The following is a 22,042-nucleotide window of genomic DNA, read 5'->3' as shown; positions in this document are numbered from 1 at the left end:
CAGCTACATTTGTGATGTAATCTGACAGATTCCAAGAGGCCCACCTGTCTCAGCATGTCTTCCTGTCAGGTCTCCTAAGGTTCCCAGGTTCCAACCAGCATCTCTGGGTCGAGGCAGTGTTTTTGAGAGTCTGCTGTTAGGCATGTGTGACTCTACCCAGGAAGAGGCTCTGCTCATCACTGTTCTGTGAATCTAGAGGCTTTCCTGTGTTTAAAGCACTATCACGTGTGTGATTTCCTTTAGATCTTAGAGCAACCCTGTGAAGTGGGCAAGGATGGTGTTATTATCCCAATTAAGAGATGAGACACTGAGGCTTAGAAGCTTGCCTGATTCCTGTGAAAAAGCCAAGGAAGGCATCATTAACTCACTTTACAGATGATGCAACTGAAGTGCTGAGACTTACCCAAGAAAATATAGCTAAAAATTAGCAGGGCCAGGACTCGAACTTAATTCTTCTGCCTCCCCTGGCCAGTGGTATTTTGGCTGTATCCAGGTATATCAGCCAGCCATGGTGCCCAACAGAGAGGAGAACACTAGGGGTCTTGACATGAAGCCTTGATGGGGAGGGGTACAGCGGAGTTCAGGAATGGCTGACATGGCCCATTTCCCACTTTTGCCTTGGGTGGGCTCTGATGGCAGTGCTGAGGGAGGAAGCCATCGCTCTGCCAAGGCACAGGACGAGCGCATATTCTGGGCTGCAGAGTGAGTCATTCTCCCTAGGCTGTTTTTAATGTTTGGAATGATTACCAGATTACCAGGAAAAAGCTGCTGGGAGAAGGGAAACCTCATTGCCAAGCTCCTATGGCCGTCCCCTTAGGATTCTGCATGCGATGTCCTTAGCTCCAGCAGAAGGTGCTTCAAGGGGAGGAGAGGGGAAAGAAAGGGGAGGAAGGGAGAGAGAAAAAGAGAGAGGCAGGGAGAGGACAGTGAGGGAGACTGAGACAGAGAATTAAGAGAGAGTGGAATTCCCTGGGTTACTGGGTAGAAGGCATGGAAACTGGATCCTTTCTGCTCCCCAATTTCTGTTTAGGAGTCAGCGTTAGGGGAGGGCTCTGTGTAAGGAACTCAGAGAAGGGAGAAGCCTCCTGAGTGATGTGCTGACCTCATTTGGAAAACTGTAATGAGCCCATTTCCTGAGTGACAAACCTCTGTGAATGTGTGTCACTGAAAGCAGGTTCTTCCCGGATGGCCAAGGACAGCTAGGAAATGCCTGGCCGGAAGGGGCTTCTCCAGGAGGTGGAGTTTGGCCCCTAGGAGATTTAAAAATGCATCCAAGTAGTACTATCCAAATGGAGGTTTGATCTCTGAGGCATGGAATTAACAACCAGCAGACAATGGGTTGGGCTTGGGCTCCGTTGTCACTGAGAAACAGGGAGGCCCTGTGCCCCGGTTTCCATCCTGAGTCCTGAGTTGCCTGCCTGTGATTCATGGTCCTCACTCCTCCTCCACAGCCTGGCCATGGAGCATGGTGTTGGCTCACCAGCTGCATTTCCTGATTCCTGAGTCTCCAGAGCAGCCTTTGGAATTAGCGGTTTTTAATGAGGATGGAGAGGTGGGCCAGAGGGGCCTACTGTGTGTCTAGGGCAGACAGGCCTGGGAGTCCTCATCTGCATGCACGCCAGTGCTTGCTTCTCCCACCTCCACCAGGTTGACTCCGTTGGGTGTAGAAGCTCTCAGTGTTTGCCCTGGGAACTCATTCTCCAGGCAGCCTCCCCCTCCCTCTCTGTCACACTGCAGTTTGCAAGTAGGGACCAACAGATCTCACCATTGATTTTCTCTTTCTTCCTCATGAAATGCCCCTTGGTCCTGTTCTTACTTTGCTGCCAGCAGGCTGAGGATAGTGATGGGAGGGTTGAAGATGGTGAGAAGTGGAAGAGAAGAAACTCAGGTGTCTGGGTCAGTGCCCCGGGTAGAGGGACCGCCCAGGGGAGACACAGAAGCTGTGACCACCGGGAGAGGCCTGTGCATGTTCTAGGACCCTCCTGTGGGATTTCAGAGCATAAGGCCAGCTTCCTGAAAGCCACGTAGCTGGCAAGTGACTGGGCACCTGGCTCTAGCTTTGGTCCCAGGGCCCCCTCCCGTGGAATTCCTTCTTCAGAGGTCCTAAACTGGTAGCTCTAGGAATGAATCTGGTTCCCAGGTGTGCCTTATTTGTCCAGCTTAGTGTTTATAAATGTAAAAAATGTACTGGAAACATTTAAAATTTAGAATATTTAATATTAAGGAAACCTGGATTTACGCCTTTTCTTTAAAAATCAGAATCACATCCCTGCACACATGCTCACATGGCAATGATCAGGTGTTTTCCTGAGACAGGATATAAGTTCTCTAATTAGCCACAGTCCCCACCTGGCCCACTTACACGTTTAGTCCCTGTAAGCATTTGCATTCATAATTCTTTTTTTTTTTTTTTTTGATAGGCCATTTTCTTTAATTCTAGCTTGCACCCGGTGGACAAGTAAAAATATACACTGGGCTCCAAAACCCACTCACATTCAGTGCTCACAAAGCCACTGACTTATCCGAGTTTCCTAGAATCAAAGGTTTCAAGCTCACCAGCCTTATTCTCCTCAGTTCCCCATCTCCTTCCTTCTCTCTACACAAACTCTACACAAACTGGCATCTCACTCAGCACTCCGCCATCTTGGCTGCTTCTCCTGGCCACATGGCCTCTTTCTGCTCTCTGCTCTGCTCCCTCTGCTCTCTCATGCTAATCATCCCAGGAACCAAGAGCTTCATAATTCTTGATGAGGCCTCCAGAACGTCTGAGCTGGAAGGGGTTTTAGTGATGATATAGTTCCAACCTTTTCAGTTTCTCCTTGAAGAAATGGAAGCCCAGAGGAGGGAAGACGCAGGGCCATGTTGCCAAGGCTAGCACCACACCAGGTTTCCTGCTTCTAGGTCTTTCCATCAGAGCTTTTTGGTACCTCATGACTGAGCCACCATGGATGGAGAGAGCCTGAGACCCTGCCTTGCCTTAAATCCCACGCTTCACTAACTACAGATGAGTTGTGATGTGTGTGCTCGAAGCAGCTCTGGGAACTAAGGCCCTGGCACATAAAGTGTATCTGATGCAACTCCTCAAGAACCCACAAACACTCTCCAGGGAGGAAAGAATGTCCAGGATAGGCCCTGGCCCGTTGGCTCAGTGGTAGAGCGTCGGCCTGGCGTGCAGGAGTCCCAGGTTCAATTCCCGGCCAGGGCACACAGGAGAGGCGCCCATCTGCTTCTCCACCCCTCCCCCTCTCCTTCCTCTCTGTCTCTCTCATCCCCTCCCGCAGCCAAGGCTCCACTGGAGCAGGGTTTGCCCGGGTGCTGAGGATGGCTCTGTGGCCTCTGCCTCAGGCGCTAGAATGGCTCTGATTGCGGCAGAGCGATGCCCCAGACGGGCAGAGCATCGCCCCCTGGTGGGCATGCCGGGTGGATCCTGGTTGGGCGCATGCGGGAGTCTGTCTGACTGCCTCGCTGTTTCCAGCTTCGGAAAAATACAACCCCCCCAAAAAAAAAACAACAAAAAACAGAATGTCCAGGATAGTGTCTTAAGGCTCAGGCTATTGTTAGGGTTGGAAGGGGTGTTGACCCTTCCCACTGTGGCTACTTTGAGAACCCGTGGGTAAAAGTAAATAGGACTGGTAGCACCCTAAAATCTTAATGGCATAATATAATAGAAGTTTATTTCCCACTCGGTAAAGTTGCAGACAGGTGTTCCTGATCAGTGAGTGGGTGAATCTCCTCCAGGCTGTGATTCAGAGACCCAGGCTCTTTTCGACTGTGGTTCCACCATCTTCACCATGTGTCTTCCTGTTTCTGTGGGAGCGGAAAGATCACAGAGAAGTGGTTGGTCTTTATGAGCCAAGCCTATAAATGATATTTATCACTTCCACTCACATTTCATTCTGTCAGATGGCCACACCTAACTGCAAGGGAGGCTGGGAAGTGACCTGGCTGTGTACCTAGGACAAAGAAGAGGTGGCTGAGGTCAACGGCTAGCCAGTCATTGGAGACACATACCTTCACAGTGCATAGGTGTGAATTCGGACCAAGGAAGAGGATGGAGGGGAGGAAGCTGAGTCTGTCAGAATGGCTAACGCACTGTTATTTCCTTTTCTGTCCTCTCTCACCATCATTTTTCTGAAATTAGACCCACTTTAGTTTTCTCCTGGATGTTATTCTTCCAACTGGTCCCCTACCCTAGTCATGCCCACTTCTCATGCACCACTCACAAAATTGCCAGAATGATCTGTCTGGGGTAAGGGGAATTCATCCATAAGACCGACTGGTTCATGTCAGTTGTTTTAGAAGGCAGTAGAAGGAGGCCACAACTCCTTTTCTTTTGAAAATAAAACAGTATAAAACCTGACCTAGACAGAGCAGACACAATGATGAATAACTTATTTACATAAGCAAAGCATTCTTTATTTTTCAATGTTATCATAGGATCTTAGTAGATGTCAAGGGAGCTTTCTCAATTGAAACCTTGATTAGGGGAATCAAGACTATTAAGGCCTGACCAGGTGGTGGCGCAGTGGATGGAGCATCGGACTGGGATGCGGAGGACCCAGGTTCAAGACCCTGAGGTTGCCAGCTTGAGTGCAGGCTCATCTGGTTTGAGCAAAGCTCACCAGCTTGGACCCCAGGTCGCTGGCTTGAGCAAGGGGTTACTCGGTCTGCTGAAGGCCCACGGACAAGGCACATATGAGAAAGCAATCAATGAACAACTAAGGTGTTGCAATGCGCAATGAAAAACTAATGATTGATGCTTCTCATCTCTCTCCATTCCTGTCTGTCTGCCCCTGTCTATCCCTCTCTCTGACTCTCTCTCTGTCTCTGTCAAAAAAAAAAAAAAGACTAGAGGAGCACTTGCACTTTATTTCAGCGATTTTCAATTGGTATACCACAAGATTTTTTTTTTTTTTCAGAGAGAGGGACAGACAGGGACAAACAGACAGGAAGGGAGAGAGATGAGAAACATCAATTCTTCATTGCAGCTCCTTAGTTGTTCATTGATTGATTTCTCATATGTCCCTTGACGGGGGGGGGGGGGGTACAGCAGACCAAGTGACCCCTTGCTTAAGCCAGTGACCTTGGGCTCAAGCTGGTGAGCCTTGCTCAAACCCGATGAGCCCGCGCTCAAGCTGGCAACCTTGTGGTCTTGAACCTGGGTCCTCCACATCCCAGTTCGACACTCTATCCACTGCGCCACCGCCTGGTCAGGCAAGATTTTTTTTTTTTTAAATTTAAGTGAGAGGAAGGTAGATATGGAGACAGATTCCCACATGTGTCCCAACCAAGATCTACCCAACGACCCCCATCTGGGGCTGATTCTCACACCGGAGCAATTTTTAGTGTCTGAGGCAGAGGCTCCTGAGCAATTTTTAGTGTCTGAGGCACAGAGCCATCCTCAGTGCCTGCTGGCTGCAGGAAGGGAAGAGAGAGAGAGAGAGAGAGAGAGAGAGAGAAGGGGGAGGGGGAGAGAGGAGAGGGGAGGGGAGGAGAAGCAGTTGGTCGCTTTTCCTATGTGCCCCGACTGAGAATAGAACCTGGGACTTCCATATGCCGGGTCGACACTCTACCACTGAGCCAATAGGCCAGGGCCAAGAATTTTTAAAACATGTAATACCCGAATATTTAGACAGGGGCACTGACCTCTTTTCCCTTAGATTGTCAAATAAAAAAAATGACAACATCCAACAACAATAGTGGTCTGGTATGAATCAATCAAAATTATACCTATTTTTTTTTTGTCAGATCAGCAAAAAAATATAGTTTTGAGGGTGCTGCCGAATTCTAGTAATTAGTTTTCGTGTGCCATGAGATGAAAAGGTTGAAAATTGCTGCATTATTTAATCCAATCAAAACCACTTTGAGATTGCGTCTCTTAGGTAGAGCAAGGTTCACCAGGATTTTGTAAAGTCTGTATAGTGGTCAGTCTCTGATTCGTACCTTTCCAGAACCTTGATCTACCAATTATCTGCTTCTACTACCATATTGACAACTTTCTCTCATTACTTATTCTTTCCCCAGCATTTAAGCAACTTTTTTTCCATCTTAAATCCTCCCCTCCAGTATTTATCGAATTCTCCTCTGTACTATTCCCAGGGTTCTTACGTAATTTGCAAACCAACTCCGCTCTTGCTGAAATCAGCCTCCAGCCATAGGAATAGACTGCCTTCTCTGCCATCTTCATTGCTTTGCACAAGCCTCCTCCATCTGGGTTGCCTCGTCTTCTTATTTCCAACTTTCCACACCTCCCTCCTTCCACCTGCCACTTGTAACTCCTGGCCTTCCTTTATGACTCATCAGAGACCTCAGGAAGCCTTTCTGAGTCAGTGGCTCTGGGTAAGATGTTACTTCTCTGTAGCATTTATCACAGTCGAATTCATTATATATTTACGTCTCTTCCTCCCTGGAGCTCACAGACTGTCTTCTGCTCAGCATCCCTAGGGCCTGGCAATAGCCGGGACTCAATAAATGAAAGCTGAGTGTCTGAATAGATTCCCCTTAATTACACAGGATGAACTGGCTGTGTGTTCACTCTGCCTTCGGGGCTTGGTCTCCACATGGTTCTAATGTCTGGCATATTTCACCCAGTGGGTTGCTTGTCTGGAATGTGGATGAGTGAGGCTGGAAGTGGAAGAAAGAGGTGCTGTTCTTCTGTGGAATTGAGCCCACTCCCCTCAAATGCTAGGGTCTGTGTCCATGTCGAGCCTGCAGATGTGGACAGGAGACAGAAGTCACCCCATTCCTTCCTACCAAGACAGGGAATTTCTTCTATTTTTGGCTTCAGCCCACTTTATCCAAAATCTTCTCTGGGGACTTGGGTATTTGTGGATCTCTTGTTTCCTGTGGTGAGAAGAGCTGGACGCGATACTCATTCGCGGTGCTCCCCCAGCTGGGCCATAAGTTGGCCTGAGCCCGAGTGTCCCTCCGAGCAGGGGCGTCAGGTACTTCTCTGTCCCACACAGTCCCCTCTCCCAGCCCTGTGGTAGGCTCCACTCAGGGCTTGAGGCTTCAGTCTTGTTCCGGGCTGGGTTTCCTAAACCAAGGCCTGACAAGGTGTGAGCATTGGATACTTGCTGAGTGAATGAAAGTACGGAAGGCCCTACCTGTGTGTATGTGTGTGCGTGCATGCATGTGCACATGAGAGCAAGAGACAGAGACAGAGAGAGAGAAGGATTGGGCCAGCCACCAGGAAGACTTCCTCTAGTGAAAATTTGTCTCTGCCTCTGTTGATGGTTCCAGAACCTTTCATTTTGGCTCTGTTTTGGCCTTGCTTCAGGCTTTTCCGAGATTTTTCTGGGTTTGCTCAAGGCATCGTCTGGGGTAAACTCTACAGTCCTGCTTCCCTATGACCTTTCTGGAGCCTATGTAGGGTGGCCAACTCATCCCAGTTTGCCAGAAACTTCCCTGAGTTTTGCGTTGAAAGACCCACACTCCCCCAAGCCTCCTAGTCTCGGACAAACCTGGAAGGATGGTCACCTGATCACGTGTCATCTCTCTGTCTCCTCAGGTGCACAATCTGCAGGAGCTGCGGCGAAGTGCATCCCTGGCCACCAAGGTCTTCATCCAGAGAGACTACAGCGATGGGACCATCTGTCAGTTCCAGACCAAATTCCCCCCAGAGCTGGACAGTCGGGTAAGGATGTCTTTCTCTAAACTTGGAACGCAGGCCATGATAGAACTGAGGGGCTTATTCAAATGTATTTTTTTTTCCCCCAGGAATAAAGTAATAGATGTCTCATGACTTTTCAGCCATGTCACATGGAAGAATAAAAAAGCATCCTTGCCCTGGCCGGTTGGCTCAGCGGTAGAGCGATGGCCTGGCGTGCGGGGGACCCGGGTTCGATTCCCGGCCAGGGCACATAGGAGAAGCGCCCATTTGCTTCTCCACCCCCCCTTCCTCTCTGTCTCTCTCTTCCCCTCCCGCAGCCAAGGCTCCATTGGAGCAAAGATGGCCCGGGCGCTGGGGATGGCTCCTTGGCCTCTGCCCTAGGCGCTAGAGTGGCTCTGGTCGCGGCAGAGCGACGCCCCGGAGGGGCAGAGCATCACCCCCTGGTGGGCAGAGCGTCGCCCCTGGTGGGCGTGCCAGGTGGATCCCGGTCGGGCGCATGCGGGAGTCTGTCTGACTGTCTCTCCCCATTTCCAGCTTCGGAAAAATACAAAAAAAAAAAAAAAAAAAAAAAGCATCCTTAACATGGTCTTGCTGTCACTTCACTGAAAGTTAGAATTAAAGAAAGCTCAGACCTTTTCTGGTCAGCAGCTCTCAGATTTCAGTGGCACAGCCCAGAACTTGTTAAACAAACGCGCGTTTCTGAGTCCTGTTGGGTGATATCAGGTGTCCTCAGAGATGCGGGCTCAGTTTTCGGATGGGGTTCAGGAATCTCTACTTCTCAGCAGCAGTCTTCAACCACATGTTAGTGTTTTCTGGGGAGCCTTAAACCCTGATGCCCAGGCCGTCATCCGAGGGCTTTCCCCACAACCCTTCCCTCCAGGCTCAGCGTCGAGTGCCGTGTGCACCGCGGCCCCTTGCAAGGCATCCGCTTTTCCCACTGAGTTCTGCTCCTGGTTCTGGGCGAGGGCAGAGGGCAGACCCTGCAGAGTCATTCAGCAGCCCAGGCAGATCTCAGTGGTTTGGGAAGGTGGAACAGGCCTGGCTATTGCTGATCTGACCCCCTAAGCAGCTTTTGGGGAGCCATGTGGGTCTCCTTATGCCTTTGAAGTGGGGTGACCCCTGGGATAAAGCAACAAGGCTTATGTCAGGAGCCAGATGGGCAGATTTTTCTGTGTTCACGCCAGGTCTGTGTGGGGACAGTGGCTGGGAACCCCAAAGCTTCTGACTACTCGTGGGGAAAGGTTTTGCCCTATGCAGGCATGGGAGGTCCCGAACCTGTGTGGTGGACAGTTCTGGTCCTGTGGGGGCGAATGGGGCACAGGGTGCTCTGAAGAATATAAAAAATGGAGTGACAGACACTTTGATATCTGCTGGGTTTAGAGTATGACCTTCAATCCAAGTTGTCCAGTGTAAGGCTGCGTGGGGAAGAGCCCAGGTCCGGCTCAGGGCCGCGTGGGGAAGAGCCCGGGCCAGGCCCAGGGCCGCGTGGGGAAGAGCCCAGGCCCGGCCCGGGGCCGCGTGGGGAAGAGCCCGGGCTCGGCTCGGGGCCGCGTGGGGAAGAGCCCAGGGCCGCATGGGGAAGAGCCCAGGCCCGGCTCAGGGCCGTGTAGGGAAGAGCCCAGGCCCGGCCCAGGGCCGCGTGGGGAAGAGCCCGGGCTCGGCTCAGAGCTGTGTAGGGAAGAGCCCAGGCCCGGCTCAGAGCTGTGTAGGGAAGAGCCCAGGCCCGGCTCAGAGCTGTGTAGGGAAGAGCCCAGGCCCGGCTCAGAGCTATGTAGCCTCGGACACGTCCACTCAGCATTCAGCAAGTGTTTATGGAGCAGCTACTAGGTAACAGGCACTGGGGACACAGGAACAAACTCATGGAGCTTATTTTTTATTAGAGGGTTCAAAATTTTTTAGAAAACCAAACAAATAAATATATAGTAGCTCAGGTGGGGACAAATACTAGAAAAACAAGGGGGGAGGTCAAGGTGGACCCAGAGAGAGCTGGGGATAGGGAATGGTCAGGGGTGGCCTGTTGGGTAAGGTGAGACCTGAGGGAAGTAAGGGCACAGGGGGCAGGGGACAGTGGGGTGTCTGGGGGAAGCGGGTTGCAGCCGAGGGCCACAGGCACAAAGGACCGGTGGCAGTTTCAGGAAACAGCAGTGGGTGGTCAGTGTGGCTAGAGTGGGGTCCAAGTGAGGAGGAGAGGAGGAGCTGCCTCAGCGGGGACACAGGGCCAGGCATTGTAAGGCCTTCCTGGGTCTCACTTGGAGATAGACGGGAAGGCTTGGGAAGCTCTTGACTGGAGCTGTAACATGATCCGACTTTAACAGGCTCCCGTGTCTGGGCGGTGTGTGTGTGTGTGCACGCGTGTGCACGCGCAGGGCAGGGAGGCCAGCTGAGAGACCAGAGATGAAGGTGCCTGGACCATAGAGCAGAGCGTCCATCAGTCCTCACTTCGTGAAAGGGGATTATAGTTGCACTGCTCTGATGGGATTGTTATGAGGCTTCAATGAAAGAATACATGAAAAACGCCTGGCACATAGGTAGTGCTGAATAAATGTTAGTTATTTTGATTGTGGATGCAGTCAGGATAGCTTCCCAGTTGTTCACACGCTGGGCTGCTGTGTTCTGCGTGAACTCCTGTCTAGAAGGAAGTGCCCTCTCCTGGAAAGACACTTCTGAGGTCTCACCCAATCAATTTCATGCAATTGAAGCCCCACGCAAACCTGGAAAGCTCCTGCCAATTAGGTCCTAGGTTCTGTCACAGCCATCAAGACAGAGGTGGAGGTGGTGACAAAGCCCCTGGGGTTCTTGCCTAATCCCCTGCAGAAAGCATTCATATCGAGGATATTCTTGGAGTTTCCTGCTTCTAAGGGTAGTCAGGTAGCCACTCTTAACTTCCATTTCATAAGTGTGGAAACTGAGGCTAGAGTAGTAAAGTCATTAGCCCAAGTCATATAGCCAGTTGATGGCTAGGTCTAAACCCCAGGTCTCTGTGGGCATCTGCAGCCTCTCTGGTCTTGCCCGTGTGCTGCCCACAACCCCCGGTGCCATCCTCCCGTTCCCTCCATCTGCCCCAACTGGCGACTGTTCACCCTCTAAGGAGGCTGGCCCGGCCTGGTTCCACCCCTCTCGCCCTGCAGATCGAGCGGCAGCTCTTTGAGGAGACCGTGAAGACCCTCAACAGCTTCTACGCAGAGGCCGAGAAGATCGGAGGCAGCTCCTACCTGGAAGGCTGCCTGGCCTGTGCCACCGCCTACTTCATCTTCCTCTGCATGGAGACCCACTACGAGAAGGTGCGTCCTCCCTGACCGCCCCACAGCCCTCCCCGGGGCTCCGGCCGCGCCCTCCTCCTCAGACAGCCCCTCTCCTTGCAGGTGCTCAGGAAGATCTCCCGTTACATCCAAGAGCAGAATGAGAAGATCTTTGCCCCTCGAGGCCTCCTGCTCACAGACCCCGTGGAGCGTGGGATGAGGGTTGTATCCTTCCTGTCTGTTCTGGGGGGGCACAGAGCCGACAACCAGTGGGGTCTGTGGTGAGGCTGCCAGGAAATGGGACCCCTCGAGGGGCCTCTGCTCAGGGTTTTCCCAAGATTCCCCACGTCTGGTCACCAGCCCTCCTCGCCCACTGTAAGTTATTGCTGCTGTTTGTGAATTTCAGGGTTTGCTTTTATTTATTGAGCTGCGTTTGTTCAGTGCTCAATACATGCCAGGTTGCATGTGAAGTGCTTTGAAACTATGGATCCATGTAACTCTTGTAGCACCCCTGTCATGTGGGTAACTGTTAACGTTTCCTTTATAGATGAGCACACTGAAATGAGGGCCCTGGCTCAAGGATTTGAGCCTAGGCACACTCTTACCTATGAGGCTGTACTGCCCTCAAGGAGTATGTGAATGTCTACATACATTCACATGTCCACAGTCTCATGTAAACCTCGCTGAATCCCAGGTAGTAGGACCCCCGGCCCCACTTCCACAGATGAGAAAAATGAGGTAGGAGGCTGGCCGAGGGGTAGGTTATAGGTCTGCTTACTCCACCTTGTCCAGGTGTGTGTTCCCCTCTCAGTTAGCAGCAGCAAGAATAGAGTGGTTAAAAACTAACCTTTAGCCTGACCAAGTGGTGGCACAATGGACAGAGCGTCGGACTGGGATGTGGTGGACCAAGGTTTGAAACCCCGAGGTCGCCGGTTTGAGCGCGGGCTCATCAGTTTGAGTGCGTGGTCACTGGCTTGAGCGTGGGATTATAGACATGTCCCCATGGTCACTGGCTTGAGCCCAGAGGTCGCTGGCTTGAGCAAGGGGTCACTTGCTCTGCTGTAACCCCCGGGTCAAGGCACATATGGGAAAGCAATCAATGAACAACTAAGGTGCTGCAACAAAAAACTGATGCTTCTCATCTCTCTCCCTTCCTGTCTGTTTGTCCCTATCTTTCCCTCTCTCTGACTCTGTCAAAAAAAAAAAAAAAAATTAACTTTTACTAGAAAATTGAGAGGAAAGAGTGAAAAACCCACAAATACCAGAATCTCACGTTCACAAAGCCCAGTGAGAGGCGCTTGTAACTGAGCCGGTATGACGTGCTGCATAGTGGCATGTGTTATTTCATTTGAGCCTTACAACAATCCAAAGATTCTATCTATTGTTTATCCCTATTTTACTGATGTGATCACTGACAGGTAACAGCAAAGTGCCTGGTCTAAGGTCACACAGATCTAGAGTGAGTGAGGTAGAATTTGAACTCAGGACACCAGAGTTCTCACATGTCCTGTACAGTAACACCATATCCTGGACACATCATGTCCTGGGATTCAGTAATTACCCTATTTCTCCATGTATAAGACACTCTCATGTATAAGATGCACCTTAATTTTGGGGCCCAAAATTTGAAAAAAAAACTATTACATAAAGTTATTAAATTCAAGTTTTATTCATCATAACATTCATACAACTCCTCATCACTATCTAAACTCCCGTCCATTAGCTTGTCCTCATCTGTGTTTGATGAGAGTCACTGTCTTCATATATTGCCTCGTCCTCAGTTCCATCTATGGCATTTCAAATGCCACAACCACTGTGTACGATGCACGCAGTTTTTAGACCTCAAAGTTTTTGGAAAAAGGTGTGTTTTATTCATGGGGAAATACGGTAGACACCACAATGGGAGCTCCTGACCCTGGCGGTGCACTGGCACAGTGCCTGGCCCTACAAGGCCCTGTGACCGAGCTGCGTGTGCCCGAGGGGCTGGGGTCTAGCTCCCCCAGGCCTCCAGGTTCTTACTGTCTGGGAGGCAGGACCAGCTCTGCCTCCTGCTCCCCAGCGGGGCTCCATCCAAGGTTCCCGTCTGCCCTGCTGAACGGAACAGTTTCCTTAACGCTGCCCCAGATCGAGATCTCCATCTACGAGGACCGGTGCAGCAGCGGCAGCTCCAGCAGCGGCAGCAGCAGCGGCAGCGGCAGCAGCAGCGGTGGGGGCGGTGGGGGCGGGGCGGGGGCCCGGTGACTGGCCGAGAGTCCCAGCAGGGAGGTGTACGGCAGGACCGAGGGCCTTGCAGACCTGCGGCGACTGCGCTATCAGAGCACCCGCTTCTGAGTCCTTCTGTGGCCCACGTGCTGCTTGGGCGGAGGGAGGGTGGCTGGCCAGTGTCTCCTGCAGGCCATCGGCTGAGCCCCCTTACCATCACCCCCTGGAAGACTGGTCCACTTCCAGACCTGGCTCTTCCGCTAGGGCTGGCCTGGGTCACATGGGGGATGGGGTGGGGACAACACAATTTGGACGCCCCTTTCTTCTGTAGCAAGTCTTCCAATACCCTGGAGAGGGCCCAGGGGTGTCACACAGAGAATTCCCATCCCGCATGATTCCTCTCCGCAGTCCCATGCTCCCCAGGACGCTCTCCCCTCGGGTCCCTGCTCCGCGTGGCTCCCCAGACATACCACCTCCGGGCCTCTGTCTATGATCCTGCCTCCGCTTAATTTGAGGTCTGGGGAGATGGGACTGGTCAGACCATGGGCGCCGTGGTGGAGAGCTAGCTGTTCAGTCCCCTCCCCTCCTGACTTCTTCTGGATCTGTGGCTCCCCTGCCCTCCACCCAAAGCCTGAGGCCACCTTGGCCTTGCCAAGCATCCAACTCCTGAGACTTCATAGGCCACCAGGCGCTAGTCCTGGGACACACAGCCTGGGGCTCTGGGAGGTTGTACAGGGGTCTGGAGACGTGCTTCGTGGAGAGATGTAACCTTGGGGCTTGAGCCTCCAGAACTGAAGCCAACTTCCTGAGGTTGGAACCTGCGCGTGAGTGAGTGGGCGGCGCACACGCAGGCGCAAAGGCGAGTGCACTGTGCGCAGGAATGCACGTGTATGTGTGTGTGACTGAGCGCACCTGTGTGAGAGTATGTATACACACGTGTGGGTGCATGTGTGTGTGAGAGCACACTTGTGTGGTCCCGCTGGCTGCTGGGCCGATGACTGTCCCTCTCTGCATCCTGTCTGATCCTCCTGCGTGATGGTCTGCGTCTGCGTCTCCGCCTGGGCCCGGCTTGTCTCCCTGTAACCAGATGTCCTAATGCCCCTTGCCCTGTGCCCCAGGGCTGCTGGCTTGGCTCTTCCAGGCCTTTTCCTTACCTGCAAGGTTCTCCCCACCTCCTAACTCTACTGTGGACATTCTAGCAGGAGAGAAGCTGGGGTTCTGGGAGAGCAGAGCCAGCCTCCGGGGCCTCCCACGCCCCCATCCCAGCCCCCCATGACAAGGCAATAGGGCCACCGAGGCTGCATCTTCGGGCCGCCAGGCTCCAGGGCTCTACGGCTGTGTCAGTGAGGCTTCGTGGACACTCCAAGGCACTGGCAGCCTGCAGGGGAAAAGGCAAGCCCCTTCCTCGAAAGGCAAGAGGGCATCCAGCCCAGTCCCTGGCTGCCAAGGCCCGGACATGTGAGAAGGAAGCTGCCCTGGCCTGGGGCCCTGAGGACGGACAGAGGAGGCTGCCGGCCTCAGGCGGCAGGAGGTGCTAGAGGTGGATGGGAGAGACCAGCCACTGCAGGCAGCTTTTTGAAACCAAAGAGGGACCTGCTTTGCTAAGACCCAGGATCAGTGTGTGGGAAGGAGGTGCCCATGCAGAGTTGGAGAGGGCGTCCCAGTCCCTGAGCCCAAGTGGGTTCTGACCCAAGAATCACCCCAGTGCTGCAGTCCAGGGGACTCCACCACAACCCCCTGACACCTGGCCTGTGCCCACCCTGGCCCACTGTGTGACTGGGCCTTGTGTCTGACCTGTGCCTCTCCAGTGGGATGGCTGGGCACAGGTGATGCGGTGGCCTTTTAGTATTTCTTTTTCCAATAAAAGGATTTGCTCATCTTGAGGCTCTGTGCTGTTTCTCTCCATAGCTGTGGCGATGGCGGACCAGGTCTGTGCCCTGGGATCACAGGGAGGGGAGGGGGGGCTGCCCATCCGCCTCACGCCGAGGAGGCGGGGCTGAGCGTGTTCTTGAAGAGGCTGCGGGTCTGACGCTGCAGGATGGACCATGTCTTCTTGGATCTTGTAGACTAATGGGGAGGCCAACATGCCAGATCCACTGATCTGTAGCTTACACGAGGCACTGTGGCCTTGGATGGGGGGAACAGGTTAGACTGAAAGCCAGGTCTAGAGTAAGTAAAGAAATAATTCAATAAATACCCATTCCTTGAGCTCTTACCCTGGGTTGGGTTGTTAGGTGTTAGATCACAGTTTTTACTCAGTTCTAAAGACTAGAAAAGTATGTGGGTGTTGGAACCTAGCAGAGTTGTGTCTTGGATCTTAGAAAATAACATTGAACACCGACTGTGTGCCACACACTTTGCTAAAACCATACGCTAGAGCTGGGAGGGGATTTCAGGATCATCCAAACAAGGCTCAGAGAGGGTGAGTGACTGGCTCCAGGTCACAGAGCTAGCTGGTGCTGATAGTGCCAAGTTTAGAACCCAGGTCTCATGCAGTGCTCACACTTACACAAGGGGGTATGGCCCCAGGCAGAAGTACCTGAGAAGACCGGGAGGCAGGGGTCACACACTCAAGCTTTGGGCCAAGAGAGGAACTCACCAGAGTTTGGGAACAACAGCTCCAGCCTCTGGGCGGAGGCATGGGGAGGAGTTCTCTCTGGGCAGTGAATGAGAGGTGGGGTAGCTCTCCAGCTTATACTTACTGCTCTAAGGGCCGCTGGGCCTTCGCCTGAGCCCTGGGCAAGCTGGAGCCCTGGGCAAGCTGGACTGGCTGCCGCTGCTCAAACCTGGGGAGTGCGGGGATTGTCACGTGGATGCTGTTCCTGTAGGTTCACTCCGTCTATCCTGTTTGCACCTACTTACTTCATGTTACATTAGTGATAACGTGGGGCAGCTGTGTTAGGCTTGCTCACTGGTTTACCAGCTGCAATCCCTTTGCCTGATTGGTGCATGAATGCGTGGCTGTGCCATGTGTGTATGGCCTATACAAGGCAATGGGTGCGTGCGCTCAGAGGTTGGGAGTTGCGGTGGGTGGGTTGCCTGCCGGCCACTGTGAGGCGCCATTTTTGCTGTCTGTGTGCCGTTGGAGAGGTTTTCCCTGCCTGTGTGCTTGTCTGCCGTTGTGAGACTTTATTAAACAGAATGGCCCAATGCTTTCTGGCTCCACAGTTTCTCTACCATCTGCCCAAATCCAATGTGGACCTGCCTGGCCTTGGCCACCAGCAGTACAAATAATAACGTAGTAGCTAACATTTACTTAGCACTTATTGTGTGCTAGGGACGAGGCTAAGACGCTACATAATTCATCAGTCAATCCTGATAACAACCCTCTATGTTGTGGGCTATTACTCCCACCTTACAGATGAGGGGATCGAGGTTCACAGAAGTTAAGTAACTCGCCCAAGTTTACACAGCTAGGAAGTGGCAGAACTTGACACTGAATCTAGACAGTCCGGTTCCAGGCTATGGGGAAGACGACAGATCCAGAGACCCCTCAGCAGCTCGAGGTCCTCAGCCGTCCTACGGTTAGGATTTGGCAGGTTCCCAGGGAAGGGCGTGGGGCTGTGCCTGGGCTCTGAGGCAGGGCTGGTCTCTCCCAGAGCAGGGCATCAAGGGAGTGAGGGTGGACTGCACTCCTCACGGGCCTCCCACAGGGGCCGCCTGGTGAAGGGCAGTGGCAGAGAAGCCGCACCTGGTGTGCTTCTTTCAGCCCGGCTTTCCCTCTGCTGGCTCAGTGATAGGGGAAGCGGCCTGTCCTGGGTCCTCCCTGTCAGCCAGAGACAGGCCTCAGCAGGCCCCAGGAAGCAGAGGAACCCCAGCAGCTCTGGACTTTTTCTCCCCTCTCCCACCCCTCATTGCCTCTGGGACTCCCACTTTCTAGCTTCCTTTGGCCAAAGGCAGAGTGGGGGGTGGGGTAGGGGTTGAAAACAACAGTTTACAGGAGCTTGTGGTGCCCCCAAGTGGCGGAATCATGTACTGCACCCAGGAATCGGCGGGGCCAGAGCTCCTCAGCTGTGGGAAACTTCCCAGTGTCCCCCAAATCAGCAGCTTCTCCCGCCTGCAAGGACTTTACCGTGGCTTCCAGAGGCGCGAGGCAAAGGCCGATTCCAGTTGATGGTGACTGTCCCTACAGCCAGCCCCTGGTATGCTTGCTGCCTTTCTCCTGGAGGTGTGGTGCACGGTGTGTCTGTGAGTGTAGGGGCGGTGGTCGGCAACCTGGAAAACCCCACCTCCCTGCCTAGCTCCAGCAGTCCGGACAGTGCGGAGGGTCTCTGCAGGACGCACCCCCAGCTGCTGTGGGCTTTCCTGTTCACCCAGGATGAAGGCAGTGCTACTGCGAGCCCAAATCAGATCTGAATTGGGCGCTGGCCTCAGGACCGGAGCACGAGGTGGAGGCTCCGGGAGCCACGGTTTTGCCAGGAGCAAAACCGGGATACTAATGCTTTACAAAACCGCCTCGCCCAGCGCTTCTTATGCTTGCCTGCACCTGATGTCACCCGGGGAGCAAGACAAACTGCCGAAGCCTGGTTCTGTTCCCAGACCCCATGGTTCTGGGGTGCAGCCTGGGCACCCGGGTTTTTCAAAGGCAAGACTGAGAAGTATGGTGTCAGATGGGTAATTAGTAAGTTATATAATGGCCAATCACTTTATGCACCTGAAACTAATATATGTCAACTGAAATTGAAAAATAAAAAAATATTAAAAAAAAATTAAGGCAAGGTCGAGAGCCCCTGGTTTGAGCAGTACCTGGGAGCCTACGAGCTTTACAAAGGCCTCTGAAAATGTCTGACACCTGCATAAAATGTTTATGGGTCCCATGAAAGCAGCCAGACACAAAATGAGTGTGAACTCTACCATTCTAGTTATAAAAAATTTGAATACAGGTGAAACTAATCTATGGCGTTAGGAGTCAGGATCGTGGCCGCCCGGGCGCGGGGCGCGGGGGGTGGGAGGGGGCTGGTGGGCTTCCGGCCGCAGGGTGCTCTGTTTCTCAGCAGAGCGCCAGTCCAACCGGTGTGCTCCCTTCCTGAGAATTCACTGAGCTTTACATTTAAGATTTGTGGATTTTTCTGAACCTATGGTACATTTCAATAAAATTTTAAAAGTTTATTGGCTCCAAAATAGGAAAAGAAAGAACAAAATTGAAAATGTTTTATTATATAGCTACAAAATATAGCATTGTGTCAGTCAACTGCAATTCAATTCGACTCGTGTATTTGTGTGTGTTTGTGTGAGTATAATTTAATGTGGGCTGTGGATATATATATGAAGATATCTGATATGATGAGAGGTGAGATGTTCAAAAGAAAAGGTCCTTAGTGTCTAAGAAAATCTTCAAACTGCCCGGGTTTACACCAGGAGCTCTTAGCCTTGCCCTGCTGCACTTGTATGCAAAGTGATGTCATCTTATCTGGAGCACAGAATCCACAGCTTTCAGGAGATTCTCAAAGGGCTCTGTGACTCTCACCCCTTCCTGCAAAAAGTTGAGAACAACTGGGTTTGAGGAATCCGTGCTGAGCATGTGTCTGGCATGAAATGAGTGTTCAGTCTGTCAGTTTCTTTCCTTCTTTTCAGTGTCCAGCCTTCCCAGACTCCCCCATGGCCCTTCTCAGGCGACTGTGGGAGGATTTACTCCCTCGGCAGCGCCCAGGGCAGGCGGCTGAGCTCACAGCTCTTGCCCTAAGAGGCTGTTTTAAGGGCCTGCCTTTTCAGCATCTGCTGGATGGCTGCACTTGGCCTGTAGCGTCCTGGAGCCGCCCTGGGATTTGTGCTTTTGAATCAGGGATGATGGAGGAGGCGAGAGCAGGAAGGCAAGCAGGGAGCTGCACCGATTCGTGGACCCTCCGTAATTCACTTAACTATCCTGAGTCTCAGCTTAGTCATTTGTAAAATGAAAGCATTATGTCAATGCATCTTTATAAATGGTAGTCTGTTTCTCCAATGTAAGATATTATTGTTATTGCTGAAGTTACACTGGGAACTCATTATACGGTGGCCTCATGATATAGATTTATGGTCAGATTTCAGATCCTTACACAGAATAAACAGACATTTATCCAAGGGTTCACTGATTCCCTTATATATGCCAGGAACATTTGTGTCCATTAGCATTCCACTTAGTTCTCTAATACTCTGATGGTGGTGATAGTGGAATCCTTATAGATGAGGAAACTGACATTCCATGTGGTTAGGTAGCTTGACAAGTGCCCACACCTACGAGCAAAGACTTGGGCCTACGTGTCCGACCCAAGTCCTGCTCTCACGCTGCCCAGGCGCTTCGCTGAGCACCTGCATTGACTGCTGAAGGCAGGTTTCAGATCTGAAGAGAAGAGCCTGGGCACGTGCAGACACAGAAAAATTAGCTCTGCGGGGCTATGAAGGGCCAGTTATTTTGGAGTAATTCCAGTCATTGATTTCTGTAATGGAAAAGTGTCTGGGGCCCAGCTACCGCCTGAGAGCCTGCTGAGTGAGGCCCCGGAATGGGGAGACGGTCCATACAGCTTACAAGATGGCATGCATGGTGATGGCCTTCTTCCCTCTGTCCCCAGTTCCCCGGTGACTCTAGGGGGGATGGGGAGCTTGTCTCACTCATTTCCATCACTGCCCTCGCCCCTGCTGTGAGTGCCTGTCACCATGCCTCAGCCTTGGCAGGGGAATGGGAAATGCAGCCCGCCACAGGCTGGCAGGAAGAGATAAGGATGTACAGATGTGTAATCCTTAGGCCGCCGGGACAATGTGCCACTGAGTAACATCGGCAGATGCAGACAGGTGAGTAGTCTGTGGATGAGACAATTCAATGGCAAGTGGTCACCGGATAACTCAAAGGGAAGAGTCAGTGACCTCAGGCAGCCCCTGTGCCGGGCAGCTGCTCTCAGTGATGTTGCTGTGTATGTGATCTTGTGTCTCTGCTCATGACCTCCACCCGTCCTGAGAGGGGAGGGAGGAAGTGGGTATCCCATCCCACTCAGCCCATGCCTGGTGCTCCCTGGTGCCATTACTTTGAGATGGGCTTATCCTGGTGGGGCTGAGTGCTTTGCTTGGAAAGTCTGGGCCTGGAGTCCTAGAGATGGACAGATGGACAGATGGATGGATGGATGAATACAGAGAAGACGGGTACAGGGAGATGACCGATGGATCAGAGGTGATCAAGAGGGCTACCTGGTCTTGAGATGGATGCTTGCAGACCCTGGAGAGGCAGAGGAATGGACAGGTGCTGAGTGGCCCTGTGCTCCCCAGTACAGATCTAAACATAGGGCTGGAGCTTTTCACAGGGAAGATACTATGTAATCCAGCCCCCAAATGAACCCCGCATTTGTGACTCTAAGTGATAAATGTGTCTTGTTGGGAAGGAGTCTTATAGGTCTAACATCACCGCCATTAATGACTTACGGAGTGCTGTAAACTCAGGAACTGCTAGACACGGAACCAGGAGGATAAAGGGCCTGGAACAGATTTTATCCTATTAGCTACATTTTATCAATCCAGGCACTTTACTGAGCACCTGACATGCTTCGTAGCCATGAAGCTCACAACAGCTCTATGAGGTTGTTACGGCTCTCTTTTGTGGACAGAGAAACGGAGGCTCAGAAAGGGGAGGCAGCTTATGTAAAGCACTTACAGGGTGTGTGGGTGCTGTGTCTGGGCCTCAAGTCTGAGTTCATCTGATCCCAGAGTCTCGGGGGAAGAGATAATTTTAAGGATAGATGGAAGGCCTAACCAGGCGGTGGTGCAGTGGATAGAGCGTCAGACTGGGATGCGGAGGATCCAGGTTCGAGACCCCGAGGTCACCAGCTTGAGCACGGGCTCATCTGGTTTGAGCAAAGCTCACCAGCTTGGACCCCACTGGCTTAAGCAAGCGGTTATTCCGTCTGCTGAAGGCCCACGGTCAAGGCACATATGAGAAAGCAATCAATGAACAACTAAGGTGTCACAATGAAAAACTAATGATTGATGCTTCTCATCTCTCTCCGTTCCTGTCTGTCTGTCCCTATCTATCCCTCTCTCTGTCTCTGTAAAAAAAATAATAATAAAAAAAGGATAGAAGGAAGGAAGGAAGGAAGGAAGGAAGGAAGGAAGGAAGGAAGGAAGGAGGGAGGGATGGAGGGCACTAGGGTTGGCTTTTGATCACCTCTCTAAGAATGTGGCATTTGGGCACAGAGACACCTTCTGCATCGGGGTGGGGCTTTGAGGCCTCTCTGTTTCCTCCTCTCTTTCCTCTCTGTCTCTGCCTTCAAGGCCTGTAATCTTGAGCCCAGGTACCTGAATGGGCACTTACCACCCTCTAATACACCGCATACTATTATGTTGTGTGTGCCTCCTGTGTGACCAGAGCATTTAGGAGTCTTTGTCCATGCTGCTCACAGACACCCGCACATATATCCCAAGCCACTAGAATTATGTCAGCACTCAGTAGGTGTCCAGTCTGTGGGTGCCAAGTGACAACTGGTTAAACAATCTGCCAAGGCATCAGTTACTTGAAGATGGCCTGAAGTTATGTAAGGCTTAAGAACACAGACTTTGGAACCAGATAGTTGTGGGGTTGAGTCACAGTTTTTTGCCACTTAGCTAGTCCTGTGACCTTAGCAGCTCTTTCTTTTTTTTTTTGTATTTTTCTGAAGCTGGAAACGGGGAGAGACAGTCAGACAGACTCCCACATGTGCCCGACCGGGATCCACCCGGCATGCCCACCAGGAGGTGACGCTCTGCCCACCAGGGGGCGATGCTCTGCCCCTCCGGGGCGTCGCTCTTTTGCGACCAGAGCCACTCCAGCGCCTGGGGCAGAGGCCAAGGAGCCATCCCCAGCGCCCGGGCCATCTTTGCTCCAATGGAGCCTCGGCTGCGGGAGGGGAAGAGAGAGACAGAGAGGAAGGAGAGGGGGAGGGGGTGGAGAAGCAGATGGGCGCCTCTCCTGTGTGCCCTGGCCGGGAATCGAACCCGGGACTTCCGCACTCCAGGCCGACGCTCTACCACTGAGCCAACCGGCCAGGGC

The 22,042-nt window shown here is 52.4% G+C and overlaps 1 protein-coding gene and 1 non-coding gene across 3 annotated transcripts in view; one reads left to right on the top strand and one right to left on the bottom strand.

Moving 5' to 3' along the window:
- Positions 1 to 13,092, top strand: part of GOLGA7B (golgin A7 family member B) — a 33,224-nt gene extending 20,132 nt beyond the window's left edge. For both annotated transcript variants that reach the window (XM_066355264.1, XM_066355263.1), the window contains 4 exons: positions 7,511 to 7,636; positions 10,741 to 10,893; positions 10,975 to 11,076; positions 12,976 to 13,092. In XM_066355264.1, coding sequence (XP_066211361.1) covers positions 7,511 to 7,636; positions 10,741 to 10,893; positions 10,975 to 11,076; positions 12,976 to 13,092 — 498 coding nt within the window. The remainder of the gene's footprint in view (positions 1 to 7,510; positions 7,637 to 10,740; positions 10,894 to 10,974; positions 11,077 to 12,975) is intronic.
- Positions 13,093 to 21,966: 8,874 nt separating this feature from the next.
- TRNAS-GGA (transfer RNA serine (anticodon GGA)) lies at positions 21,967 to 22,042 on the bottom strand. The gene has a single exon. It is a non-coding gene; the product is annotated as a tRNA-Ser (tRNA).

Source organism: Saccopteryx leptura, chromosome 13, assembly GCF_036850995.1.
Source record: "Saccopteryx leptura isolate mSacLep1 chromosome 13, mSacLep1_pri_phased_curated, whole genome shotgun sequence".
NCBI lineage: Eukaryota > Metazoa > Chordata > Mammalia > Chiroptera > Emballonuridae > Saccopteryx > Saccopteryx leptura.
The sequence above is the reverse complement of the archived record's forward strand: the minus strand, read 5'-3'. Positions and strand labels throughout refer to the sequence as shown.